The sequence below is a fragment of the Lampetra planeri genome, chromosome 63 (genome assembly GCF_965212315.1).
Source record: "Lampetra planeri chromosome 63, kcLamPlan1.2.h2, whole genome shotgun sequence".
NCBI classification, from domain to species: Eukaryota; Metazoa; Chordata; class Hyperoartia; order Petromyzontiformes; family Petromyzontidae; genus Lampetra; species Lampetra planeri.
The window spans coordinates 2327391-2341198 of NC_136169.1; the positions used below are offsets into that span (position 1 = coordinate 2327391).

The 13808-nt window shown below is 48.3% G+C and overlaps 1 protein-coding gene across 1 annotated transcript in view; it reads right to left on the reverse strand.

The window, feature by feature from the left end:
* The window catches only part of LOC144736915 (myosin-7-like), a 41482-nt gene that overhangs the window by 20722 nt on the left and 6952 nt on the right, over positions 1-13808 (reverse strand). The window contains exons 11-28 of the mRNA XM_078619600.1: positions 13484-13602; positions 12850-12999; positions 12385-12555; positions 11385-11694; positions 10670-10740; positions 9149-9236; positions 8857-8974; positions 8456-8579; positions 7298-7434; positions 6702-6957; positions 5700-5942; positions 5153-5329; positions 3809-3954; positions 3460-3550; positions 3136-3279; positions 2187-2432; positions 1557-1683; positions 580-698 (exon numbers count right to left, since the gene is read on the reverse strand). Of these exons, the coding sequence (XP_078475726.1) occupies positions 580-698; positions 1557-1683; positions 2187-2432; positions 3136-3279; positions 3460-3550; positions 3809-3954; positions 5153-5329; positions 5700-5942; positions 6702-6957; positions 7298-7434; positions 8456-8579; positions 8857-8974; positions 9149-9236; positions 10670-10740; positions 11385-11694; positions 12385-12555; positions 12850-12999; positions 13484-13602 (2837 nt within the window). The remainder of the gene's footprint in view (positions 1-579; positions 699-1556; positions 1684-2186; positions 2433-3135; positions 3280-3459; positions 3551-3808; positions 3955-5152; positions 5330-5699; positions 5943-6701; positions 6958-7297; positions 7435-8455; positions 8580-8856; positions 8975-9148; positions 9237-10669; positions 10741-11384; positions 11695-12384; positions 12556-12849; positions 13000-13483; positions 13603-13808) is intronic.

Sequence of the window (13808 nt, forward strand, 5' to 3'; positions counted from 1 at the left end):
TGGAAATATTATTGACAAATGGTTATGATTTTGTCATTGACTATTAGTATCGATATGTCATTATGGCCAAAGCCACTGATGCCAACAGACCTCGCCAACGCTTTATACCCCTCCACCAGATCTCGCAGTTGCTGTACAATAGCCACCACAGTGGCAATATGTAAACTACCTCGTTTTGTATGTAGGAGGTCGTTGGTTCAACCCCTACCCTGACGCCTGTATATACGGAGTTTGCATATTCTCGCCCATGGGGTCGTGTGGATTTTTCTCCGGGTCCTCCGGTATTACCCTCCACGTTTAGAAACATGCGTTGAAGAGTATTTGGCTGCTATAAATGTCCACGTGATAAGCCACTTCGTTGTGTGGCCAGGTCGCCCCTGCAAAATATCTATGTAGCTGAGTGGGCCTTACCTGGTAAAAAAAAAAACAGTCGAGTTTAAATAGTTTAATAGATACGCGACCTCCAAGATCTGCCCTATCGGTATTCAGATCTCAGTGGTGCTGGCTCAACGCTCTAACCTTTGCGCCACCAGGCCAGCTCGAGTGACGGTGCAAGGTTCATCTTCTCTGCTCTCTTACCTTGAGCTCCTCATCAAGCTGTCGTCGCAGCTCCTCCACCTGCTGAGTGAACGACTGCTTCCCGCGCGTCAGCTGCGTGATGAGCGCCTGCTTCTCCTCCATCTGCCGTAACAGCTCGCCTACACGGGGTGAGGGAGGTGCGCCAGATTATTATCATCATCATCAGAGTAATGTGCTTTTGTTCATAGTTAATATTTCAGTAAGGCATCTGCCATATTAATGTGCCTGTATCCATCCATCATTATTGGGACCTTTTTTTGGCAGTATCAAAGTATGAAAAAATAAGAATAGGTTTTATGCTTTCTGGCAACATGCAAACAAAAACATGCTCTGATAATCTCTGTATTGTGCTTGCAACTGATTGGTCTACACCAGAGACAGCTTTCTCTAGGGCCTGGTCTGACCAGTATGAGACCAGAGAATGCCAAAAGGCGCCTTTACATCATCATTATTGTTGCTATTGTAATGCAGCGATGTGGTGACCATTGTTACTTCTAGATTTGAAGTTTTCGTGACTGCAAGGATCCATACTCTTTGGTTCTTTCGGTAAAGTCACGTAGGTAAAAAACAAAAAAAATCACGACGTTTCGGAGGCAACATAAGCTTCCGTCATCAGGTGGGACAACCACAGCAAAAATATTTATTTTTGCCCACGACAGTAAAAATTAATTTTGCTGTGGTTGTTCCACCTGATGACGGAAGCTTGTGTTGCCTCCGAAACGTCGTGATTTAGGTGTTTATTTATTTTTTTGCTTTTCACCTACGTGACTTTACCGAAAGGACCAAAGAGTGTGGACCATTGTTACTCACAACACACGGCCTTTGTTTGTGTGGGGGTGATAGGTGGGTTATGAAATGGCAGGATCATGAGTATTGGTGGTGGCTTGGGGAGGCCATCATCCAGCAGTGGATTGACCACGGCCGATGATGCTGATGATGATAATCAATGTGGCGTGCGTGTATGCTGGAAGGAGCACCGTTTTCGGTTTGCAGTTTGGCTTTCTGCGCCGTGAAGTCGCTGAGTGCTCGCTGGTTCTCATCCGACGACACCTTGAGCTCGTTGAGCTGATCCTCATAGCTGCGGCACATCTTCTCCAGGTTCGACTGGCACCCACGATGTAGGGGAGGAGAAACGGTGACGTAAGTGACGGCAAGAACAATTTTGTCAACATCAACAACAAAGTGGGCACCGTAAACATGAAAATCGTCCACAGAATCAACATCATCGCCAGTTAGACACAGGTCCTTAACTCAAGGACACGCAAGCTCTGGGCTGATAATAGTTTTTTCCCCTTTTATCTGGCAACCAAACTGACACCTTTTTTTTACAAGGAGTCATCTTTGCATAGACCACAATACCTGAGGTCGGAATGCAAACAAAAAACACAACTCTGATAATGTATGCATTGTCCTTGAAATTGATTGGTCCACACCCGAGACAGCTTTTCTTAGAGCCTAGTCTCACATGGTAGTGCGGCTGAAACCCAGTTTTCAATCCAGCATCTGAGCGCTGCTGCCACAGCACTCCTGTTTCCGTTGTACGTGCTTGGAAAACCAGGACGCCTATGGGCCCGAGCCGCATCCGACGCCTCCCGCCACGCGCTCACCTTGGTCTTGACGACGGACTCCATGTTGGAGAGGACGTCGTCCAGTTCCATCTTGAACTCGCTCTTCTCCTTCTCCAGCTTCTGCTTGACGCGCTGGAGGTTGTCCAGCTGCTCGCCCAGCTCGGCGACGCTGTCCGCGTGCTTCTTGCGCAGCGCCGACGCCGTGGCCTCGTGCTGCAGCGTCGACTCCTCCAGGTCGCGACGCAGCTTCTGGAACTCGGCCTCACGCTTCTTGTTGAACTCGATCTGCGTTGCGGGGGAGAAGTGAATATAAAAATGCGTTTCAAATACAAGAGACAACCCTGTCGGAGCACATCCAAGGACGCCGGTTCACCGAATTCCATACAAAAAATAAGCATAGAGTGCATAAACACACACCGTCTCCTTTTGCTTTTTTAAATTGTGATCTCCGAACACAGGCCCAGAGGCCGTTTATTTCTGGGAAAAGCCGCGCTCAACAAACGGCACTGCTGATGGTGTAATCAACAACAAGAGTGAATGTTACTTGAGCTGAGCAACGTTATGAATAGTTGGGATAAAGTGACGATGGGTGAGAATTCCAAAATCAAGCCATACGCGGAAATAAGTGTGTGTGTGCTTATGCGTGTATCTGCGTGTCTGTGCGGCTATTTTGTGATTGGATAGTGGTTAGCGCACTGCGCTATGAACCCGATGAGTGGAGTTCGATTCTTCGATGATGAATAACATCAGTGACGATTATCTAAGCTGGTGCTGGATCTCTCCGAGGTCAACTCAGCTGTTAATAAGTTTCTGGTGCGATGGGCAAGCATCAGCACTGGGGGTGGCAAAAAGTGGCTGATCGTGGTGCTTGCCAACATCGCCCTCTCATGCGACGTTCTGGCCTTCATACGTGCTCTCTAACGTGTAGACTACACGGGTGACATTTGTCTTTTTCTGTGTCTGGGGGTTGGGGAGGAGAGGGGGTCACCTGCGCCGCCGTGGCTCCTCCCGCCTCCTCCAGCCTCTCGCTGATCTCCTCCAGCTCGCGCGCCACGTCCGCTCGCTGCTTCTCCACCTTGGCGCGCGCCGCGCGCTCAGCCTCGAGCTCCTCCTCCAGCTCCTCAATGCGCGCCTGGGGAGGGGCGAGATCATCATCAGCATCTTCACCAGCTGCATGGATGTGGCTGTGATCATCGTCGTCAAAAGCAGCAGAAACGGAATCAGCAGCATAGGTGTTATCACATTCATCGTCGTCATCTTCATCATTGTTACCATCATCGTCAGCAGCAGCAGCATCATCAGTGCGCATCACCTGCAGTTCCTTGATCTTCTTCTGAAGCTGAGCAGCCAGTGCCTGTTCATCCTCAATTCGGCTGTTCAGGGTGTTCATCTCAAACTCCCTCCTGCACACACGCACGTGTACACGCACACACGCATGTATAAACACACACACTCACCTCACACATGCGTACAAACACAAACGTGCATACACATACGCAAGCGCTCACGTATAAACAAACGTGCACAGACGTTAGCACACGCGTACGCACACATGGTTATTAAGTAATTTCCATCAAACCTAGAACCACCTAGCCATGTTTCAACCAATCACAGGTCATGGACAATGATGACGATATTGACAATGATGACGAGCACCCTACTTCTTGGACTTCTCCTCCAGCTGCTGCTTGTCGTTCTCCAGGTCCATGATGGTCTCCTGGGTCAGCTTGAGGTCTCCCTCCAGCTTCCTCTTGGCGCGCTCCAGATCCATGCGCACCTTCTTCTCCTGCTCCAGTGAGCCCTCCAGCTGTGGAACGTACGTGCAGACACACGCGTGCTTATATAAAATAACATCGACCACAGTGACTCTCTGGGTTCTCGGTGGGCTCGTTAAAGGTTGCGAGTGGACAGGTTGGGTCCTGCGGTTCGATGTAACGTTTTGATCATTGGGACAATAATCTGGATTGGTGGGGATTTTTTAAAGTTATTATTATCATCACGGTTGTTATTATTATGGAGCACAGGACCGAAATGCCGAGTGTCCATCAACAAACATATATGTTAATATTATAGAGTTAAAAGCATTCTTGAATTGAGCAAAGTTCTAAGAACTTGGGAATGGGAGAAAATGTGCAGGAATTCAAGCAATGAGAAAGAGGTGTTTTAACCTGATGTGTGGTGGGTGAGTGTATTGTTTTTACCTGCAGTGTGGTGGGTGAGTAATTGGGTGAGTGAGTGGGTGAGTGTGTTGTTTTCACCTGCAGTGTGGTGGTTGAACAAAGTATGAATGATGTTAAACAGTTTCGTAGACCAAGTCCTACCATGGAGGCATTCATAGTAGCAGTGATAGAAAAGTGATAACGAGGTTACTGACTGACGGTCACTGGAGTGAATCGATTATTGCTGGATCATCAATCAGCCTGCCTGCTTAACGTTCAACTCTCTCAGGTAGATAAAGGTAGAATATGGGTGCTCCATTCCAAATATGACAACAGGATTTCAACTTTAGCCAATTTCGCGCTGTGTGTAGGAGTGATAATTGTTTTTTTTACCCTTTTATCTGGCAACAAAACTGACACCTTTTTTACAAGGAGCTCTCATACTCTGATGGTGCATTGTCTTTGAGTTGTGCGCCTTTTGGCGTCATCTGGTCCAACACCATGTGAGATTAGGCTCTAAGGAAAGCTGTCTCGGGTGTGGACCAATCAACTTCAAGGACAGTGCATACATTATCAGAGTTGTGTTTTTTGTTTGCATTATGACTGCAGGTATTGTGGTCTATGCAAACATGACTCCTTGTAAAAAAAAAAGTGTCAGTTTTGTTGCCAGATAAAAGGGTAAAAAAACAATTATCATATTTTTCTACTGGCAAATGAGGTTCCAATGGTGTGTGTAGGAGTGATAATTGGTCTGAGTTGAAGAAGGCTTTGGTATGTTAAAGAAAAACCATCATTGATTGGTGGAACCATGAGGCCCCTAGTGAAGTGCACTGGTGGACCACTCACGTCGTCCACTTGCTGCTCCAGCTTGGCCTTGCTCTTGGTGAGCGAGTTGACCTTGTCCTCCTCAGCCTGCAGGTCGTCCAGCGTTTGCTGGTGAGCCTCCTGGAGGGCCTTCTTCTCCTTGGTCAGCTTCGCGATGATGTCATCCAGAGCGGCCATCTCCTCCGTCAGGTTCTTCACCTGTGGGTCGGTGAGAGGGAGGGTGGGTGGGTGAGCGGGTGGGTGGGTGAGCAGGTCGTGGGTGAGCAGGCTCGCTCGGGTGAACGGCGTGGAGACATTAACGGAGTCAGATGTTTGGGTAAGCGGGTGGGTGGGTGGGTGAGCGGGCGTGGTAAGGTGGTGGGAGTGGAGACATTCGTGGAGATCGCTTGCTTTTGGCAATAACATCTCGTAACCCAGCAGCATTGGCTTAACCAGCCCGACCGCTAATGAACAAATGTTATTTTCGCTTTGGATACAAATAACTAAATGTGAAATAGTTGCAGCGAGCCGCTCTAGATTTCTTGGATGAGTTGGTAGTACAGTGTCGAACGCACGGTCCGCCACTCACCTTGTTCTCCGTGGCGTGTTTCTCCTTCTCCACCTTGGCGAGCGTGAGCTCCAGGTCGTCAATGTCCTTCTTGAGCTCGCTGCACTCGTCCTCCAGCTTGCGCTTCTTGGCCGTCATCTCGGCGTTCATCTCCTCTTCCTCCTCCAGTCGCTCCGTCAGCTCCTTGATCTTCCCCTCCTGAGAGATCTTGCTCTTGATGAGCTGCTCGCAGCGCTCCTCGGCGTCCGCGATGTTATCTTGCTCCTGTGTGTGTGTGGTAGGAGGGGGGTGGAAGGTGGAGATGAATGTCATGGTGGTGAGGGCAGGCGCAGTGGTGGAAGGAAAGTTGTTTTTGTGAGTTGAGCTGAGCTGAGGGCCTGCAGTGAACAGCGTCATCTTCGATAATTGGTTTTTTACCCTTCTATCTGGCAACAAAACTGACACCTTTTTACAAGGAGTCATGTTTGCATAGACCGCAATACCTGCAGTCATAATACAAACAAAAGACATAACTCTGATAATGTGCACTGTCCTTGAAGTTGATTGGTCCACACCCGAGACAGCTTTCCTTAGAGCCTAGTCTCACATGGGTTGGACCAGATGACGCCAAACGGCGCACAGGTATTGCGGTCTATGCAAACATGACTCCTTGTAAAAAGGTGTCAGTTTTGTTGCGAGATAGAAGGGTAAAAAACCAATTATCATATTTTTACTGGCAAATGAGGTTCCCATAGAGCATCATCTTCGTTATCGTGACCATAATAATCGTCACCATAGTCATCATTAGGGCTATGATTTTGGCACGTAGGGCAATATACAGGATTTTTGAAAGAAAACAAAGCACCCCATGTAATGTTTCTACAGCTATTTTCCCAAGATTTCACAGACTTTATAGAATATTACGACTTCCATGGAAATTGTGCGAAAACTAGTCTTGTATATGAGTCATTCACCATCATTATCACCATTATCATCAACATCCTTATCATCGTTGTCCCGGTCAGGCCGGCCTGTCTCACGCACCGCCTGCACTTGCATGGCGAGGTCGTTCTTCTCCTGCAGGAGCGAAACCGACTTCTCCTCCAGCTCCTTGCGGCGTGCCTCCGACTTGGCGTAGGCCTCCTTCAGCTTCAGGAAGTCCTCCTTCATGTTCTGCATCTCCTTCTCGGTCTCGGCGCTCTTGAGCAGCGGCTTGATCTTGAAGAAGAGCTTCATCCACGGCCAGTTCTTGACGCCCATGAATGCGCGGATGTTGTACTGGATGACGAGCAGCGCGTCCCTGTAACGACGGCGACGGATACAAGAAGGTGACTCACCATCGTCGTCATCACACATCAATCATCCACCACCACAATCATAGATCTACCCTCGAATAACCTGTAGTTGCAGTCATGTAATAGCTCGCGACACCGACGGGGAGGGAGTAACGAATGCAAAAGACTGACCGCGGTTCATTTTAAATTGCTTATATTATTAGTGTAATTCTTCTGCCAAAATAATGTTTCGATTTAAAGCTTTCGTGACTGCAGGGATTCATATTCTTTGATCTTTTCCCTTCTACGTGACTTTACCGAAAGATCCAAGAATACAAAATAATGTTGTTCGACGAAACCCCTCACCTGCGCTCAATGATCTTAGCGAACTCTTTGCGTGACAGTAACCCCCGGCATCGCGCCTGCAGGAGGGTGATGATCTTTGAGAGGCGGTCGTCACGCATCTCTTCCAGCGTGCCCAGCAGACCGGCCTTGAAGAACACCTGCACGGGGTTAAAGGTGAGGGAGGGGAGGAGAGTGGTGGGGTCATATTTATACCGCACCTCTCATCGCATCAGGTCCCTGAGAGGCATAAGATGTACGCAGCACCGGCCTGTTAGTGGGCATTTCCCTGCCGGTAGGGGGGCGATCTTTATATATACGACTTACCATTTTTTTTGGTGAGAATTGTATGTAATTTTGACTGTGATGCCGGCACACGTGGTCTTTTCATTTTCAAAGCAATGTCACGGGATGTTTAACGTCCACTGTGACACACAGGAGCGGCACGCGTACCATCGCCCGATCGCATCACCACCCGGTGGTGAGGGGTCGTCGCCTTGGCAACCTAGGAACGTGGCGTCCCTTCCAAGGGTCGGGTAAGGGAAACACTCAACTTCCGATTCCACACGTGGCCTTCGATTCCTTCCGTCTGCCAGATCCCACAGTAGTCGTGTTGTAGATTCTTGTCCTCCCTTTTCCACTATCACATCCTAAATGAGCCAGTTCTGTTGACTGAGCCGAGTCGGAGCCAAATCATCAAACGCTGGCCTCACAAGACATCTGAACATGGCTTAGGGCCAAGCAGGGCCAGGAGCGGGTTTATTGATATATTTCATTTGTTGCATCACTCGCATGCGTGACGCTGACTTTAGCATCGCGGCTCAGGTTTTGCGGTGGAAAAATACCTGGTGCCTCCTGAACCCGCACCGGGCTGATTTGGCATGGCTCTGGCGTGGCTTGGTTGTACAATATTGTGGCCTGCCTCTGGAAATGAAAGTGGATTTTTTTCCCCGTGGCTTGTCAGTTTAAGTGGCACAAGTGAAAGAAATACTCCAATGTTTGACGCTTTAAAAAAATGCTTTATGCAACCAGAAAGTCTGTACACCAACGAGCGAATAATTGCTCACTCGATTACATGGTCGCTGACTCACTCAGGCACGCATTTGTGATCGTCATGATCATGATGACCATCATCATCTTGATCATCATATCATCATCATTTGAGGAGGCGCCCTCTCGCACCTTGGTGTGTCCGAACTTGTACTGCGTGTGGTCGATGTCGAGGGTGGACAGGAGCTTCTCAGCCGATTTTCGGCTGTCCATGAACTGTCCCTCAGGCACGGCATTCGGATTCAGGATACGGTACCTGTGCGGTGGTGGAGGGGGTGGGGTATGGGGTGCGGGGTGGGGGGGTGGTTGGGTCAGAGACATCATCGTCATTACAATGAATGGTCATGACAGCGATGGTGGTAGTGGGGATGTTGTAGGAGTTGCCAGTGATGGTGATAATTACGATGATACTTCATCTGAACAAGATGACGAGGATGATTACGATACTTCAGCTGATAATGACAATGATAACGATGATATTACATAAAACAACAATGGTGATGATGATGCATCTAATGATGACGATGACTTGCCGCTGCTTGAAGTCGCCGTAGAGGATCCTGTTGGGGAATCCCTTCCTGCAGATACGGATTCCCTCCAGCACGCCGTTACATCGCAGCTGGTGCATCACCAGGGCGTTGTCCATCGCACCTGGGGGGGCACGGCAATGGGGGGTGGGACACGGGGTGTGAATGAGAAGCAGGTGAGTGACTGGGAGAGCCCAGGTGTACACAGCAAGGCAGTGTGTGTAATAGGTGCTAGCATTTGCCCCGGCAAGTCTACGTAGGCTACACCGGTAATCTCTGTACAGGTGTGTGTGCTCACCTGGTTTCTTCTCCTCGTTGGGGATGAGGCAGCGCACAAAGTGAGGATGCGTGGACCTCAAGTTGGTCATCAGCTTGTTCAGGTTCTCCTGTGATGGTGAGAGCGAGCGAGCGTGCGTGAGTTTGTCACCATTCACAGCGCAACTTTGATCAACAGTTGATGATGTTGTAAGCGGTCAGTGGCGGCGCAAGGCATAAGCGAACTAAGTAAAAGCCTCGGGCCCTTAAGTGCAGAAGTCAACAAACTTACATCTAAAAGGCTGGGTTTGCTACGTACAGTGCGAAAGAAGTTTAACATACATAGTGTAAACCAGGTCGACCTCTCAGCTCCTTACATGAGCCAAGAGCAACAGTGCGCCAGAATGCACTCCCAGCTCCGTACAGAAGCCAGGGTCCCTCCATAGGAGGGAGTGGTCACACATTGGAGAGTGTCAATCGACTACGGCCCATTAAACCAAATGAAAAGCCAAAACAAACGTCATCAGGAATTAAACATTTGGAACGAAATCTGTCCCACGTGCAGTGGGAGTGTGCTTCACCCCGTGGGAGCTCTAGATCTAAATGCTCGTCCTCCGACAGCTTGTTTTGGCTCGATTAATATGTCTAGATAAGCAGGGGCCAGTTGTATGTATGGCTATTAAAGACCACATACAAACGACTGTTATTGCCAAAAATAAAGCCTGGAAGTTGTGAAGGCATCACTGATTTGTATCAGTGGCAGAATATGAAAGAAAATTTCAGAAGTCGGGTATCTTACAAAGATGAAATTAAGCAGACTTGGAAATGAAATTAAGAATGACCCCCACATCCTTAAAAAAATCTAACGTAAAAAATGCAATTAAGACCACTTGTGGTCATTTGTGGTTTGGTAAAGGTGGCGGTTGGGGGGAAGGAATGAAGGTAGATCTCGTCTTTATATCACTTGCCACTCATGTTTGCCTGCCCGTGAATCGAACATGGGTTGCCAAGTTCAGAGAATAGAGCGGCAATCGGTGTAGCACATATATTTATTTATAATAATAGATTCATTATTATTTTATTTTATTACTTTTTACCTACGTGACTTTACCAAAAAAACCTGAGAGTATGAATCCTTGCAGTCACGAAAGCTTCAAATCTAGAATGAATGCCCTCTACGGGGAGGAATTTCACCTATCTGTTAGAGTTTTTTAACAGACAACGAGACAAGAAGTCACAGCTTCTCTAATTGTACCCTTCCTTCTAGCCACCCCCCACCGTTCCCTGACTACCACATTTAGATAAGCCCCTCCCCTCTCCTCTTAACCAGTATATAAGATCTTGTCTCTTGGATTTCTCCTTTACTTGATACAGTAAATTTAGCTGTGACGGTCCCACCTGAAGACGGAGAGACTTGTGTTGCCTCCGAAACGTCCGTGATTTAATTGATTTATTTTAATGTATTATTATTTTATTTTATTATTTTTTTACCTACGTGACTTTACAGAAAAAAACCTACGAGTATGAGTACCTACGCAGTCGTATGCCCCGTTGATTTGCTCACCCTGTGCAGAGCTGACACGGTCTGGAAAGAAGATCCCTTCTTCTTGGCGCCCTTCTTGGAAGTGTCCGCGGCTAGGGACAGGGGGGGAAGGGGGAGGTGGTCACATCGCTCGCTTCCTTCCCTTGGAAACCTGTAGTTGCAGTCATGTAATAGCTCGCGACACCGACGGGGAGGGAGTAACGAATGCAAAAGACTGACCGCGGTTCATTTTAAATTGCTGATATTATTAGTGTAATTCTTCTGCCAAAAGAATGTTTCGATTTAAAGCTTTCGTGACTGCAGGGATTCGTATTCTTGGATCTTTTCCCATTCTACGTGACTTTATGGAAAGGTCCAAGAATACAAAATAATGTTCGACGATAAAAAAAAAGTGTTTTAATGACCTATAATTGTTCTTCTTGGTTCTTTCGGTAAAGTCACATAGAAGGGAAATAATAAAATAATAAAAATAAAACATAATAAAATAAAAATTCTCACGACGTTTCGGCCACAACGCAAGTACCCGTCCTCAGGTGAAGAAACAGAGCTGTCGGAAAGACAGCGTCCCAATGAACACCGCCTTCTACGTGACTTTACCGAAAGAACCAAGAAGATGAATCCCTGCAGTCACGAAAGCTTTACATCGAAATTTAAAGTGGATGAATCGAGCCGGTTGGCGTGCTCGATCCGAGCGAGCGAGCGATTGAAACATTACAGCGATTCGTGACTTGCTCACCGGAATCTGCGCCGGCGTAGTTCGCGAACAGCAAGGAGAGCAGCTTGAGCGAGGACTTCTGATAGAGCCCCACCACGGTCTCGTTGAGCGGGTCCTTGTTCTTCACGAGCCAGCCAGTGATGTTGTAGTCCACCACGCCGGCGTAGTGCACCAGTGCAAAGTGCGCCTCCGGCCTACCCTTGACGATGCGCGGCTTCTGGAAGTTGTTGGACTTGCCCAGGTGGTTGTCGTACAGCTTTGCCTTGAAGCTCTGGTCGGACGCCTTGGGGAACATGCACTCCTCTTCCAGGATGGACATGATGCCCATGGGCTGCGGAGCACGCAGGCAAACGGTGTGGTCATCGATATTGTCGCCAATTGTCGTCAGCAGCGGTAACAGAAGCGGCAGCAGTGGCAGAATGAAGAGCAGCGTTGCGATTATTACCAGCAGCAGCATTGTCCATAATAGAGTTTGTTTTGCTAAATCGCGTAAATATATAAATGTGTCGTTAAACCCGTCACCACCCGGCACAGCCAACTAGTATGGGTTGTCACGTAAACAGAACTCGTCACTCGTGCAGCACACCGATGTGTTGGAGAGCCAAGCCACAACATTTACAATCTGAGTACGATGTTTCGCCAGTAATTACAACCAGCTTCATCAGGCGACAGCCAGATTTGTGGAGATATTGGGCTGTCACTGTACTAGTGACGAATTGGCATGTTCTGTTTACGTGACAACCCTTACTAGCTGACTGTGTTTGGTTGTGGCGGGTTTAATGACGCATTTAAATATTTACGCGATCTAACCCAAAAAAAAAACCTCTTATGGATGATATTGGTCAGGAAAGCATATGTGTTAAACTGAGCAGCATTGTCCACTTTTGCATTGGCATTATTATCGCCATTGTCGTAGATGATGAAGATCGCCATCACCACGATCATTATTATTGTCATCAGTATAACAAGCATCAATAGTAGCAGCATCATCAGCAGTGGCATCATCATCGGCGGCAGCCACCTTCTCGATGAGCTCAATGCAGGCCTGCAGGTCCATGCCGAAGTCAATGAAGGTCCACTCGATGCCCTCCTTCTTGTACTCCTCCTGCTCCAGCACGAACATGTGGTGGTTGAAGAACTGCTGCAACTTCTCGTTGGTGAAGTTGATGCAGAGCTGCTCAAATGAGTTGAACTGCGCACACCGGGAGAGGGACACACGTACGGACAAACAGACGGATGGGTGAGTGGATGGATGGACAGATGGACGGACAGGCAGGTGATGGTAGTGGTGATGGTGTTGGTGGTGGCAATGCTAAATGTGGTGCTGATGTCATTTGTGGGTGGTAGTGGTGGCGATGGTGGTGATTGTGTTGGCATTTACAGTGGCGGTGATGGGTGGTTCTGGCAGGTGGTGAATGTTAAAGGTGGTGGTCGTGGTGATGAATGCGGTGCTGGCAGGTGGCATTGTTGACGGTGGTGTCCTCACGTCGAAGATCTCGAAGCCGGCGATGTCCAGCACACCGATGAAGTGCTGTCGCGGGGCCTTGGTCTCCAGCGACTGGTTGATGCGCACGACCATCCAGTTGAACATCTTCTCGTACACGGACTTTGCCAGTGCACCGATAGAATAGGACACCTGGCAGACGCAGCGGTGGCCGGTGGGTAAATATATTGGTGGGGCACGGAAGTCCATGGAGGTGAGGATGGGGTTGTGAGGTGGGTGTAGTAATTGACAAGTGTGGATGCGTGAATGCGCAGTATGGCAGAGCAGGGGTCCGGGTTCGACTGTTACACCCCTGTTAGATTGATTTCCATTGAAAAATAATGCATGAGCTAGAAAAACAGGTTCCGTAGTGCAGATATTGTACTGCATGTAAATGAACCAATGCAGTAATTAAAGAAAATATGATGAATAATTAAGATGAGTGCAATGATGGTGTAAAGCAGGTGATGAAGATGATACGTATTTAGAACTTCACGATTACATTATTACTATGAAACAGATGATGGATATGATCACGAAGATTACTGATAATGGTGGCAATGGTGATGTCACAGTCGGTGTGTACAGTGAATGGGGGTTTCGCTCTCTTTGGAAGTCGCCACCAGGAGCCGCCCACCTGTTGCACGTTCTGACCCTTGGTCACGTACTCGTTGCCGACCTTGACCCTGGGGTGGCACAGGCCCTTGATGAGGTCGGCCGAGTTGAGGCCCATGAGGTACGACGCTTTATCGGCGTCTGTCAACGGCAAAGATCCCCCCCACGTCGTTTTTTATTGACAAGTTCCAACGTTGGTACATTAGCCCTGTCCATCTGTCTGCGCCACCACTCCCCATAGCTCATATCTGTTGGACGCTGCCCGTTTTTTTTTATCCCAATCGTGCTATTAACATTATATCTGTTTGTAATGGAGGGTTGTAATAACGCTAGTCAACATGATATAA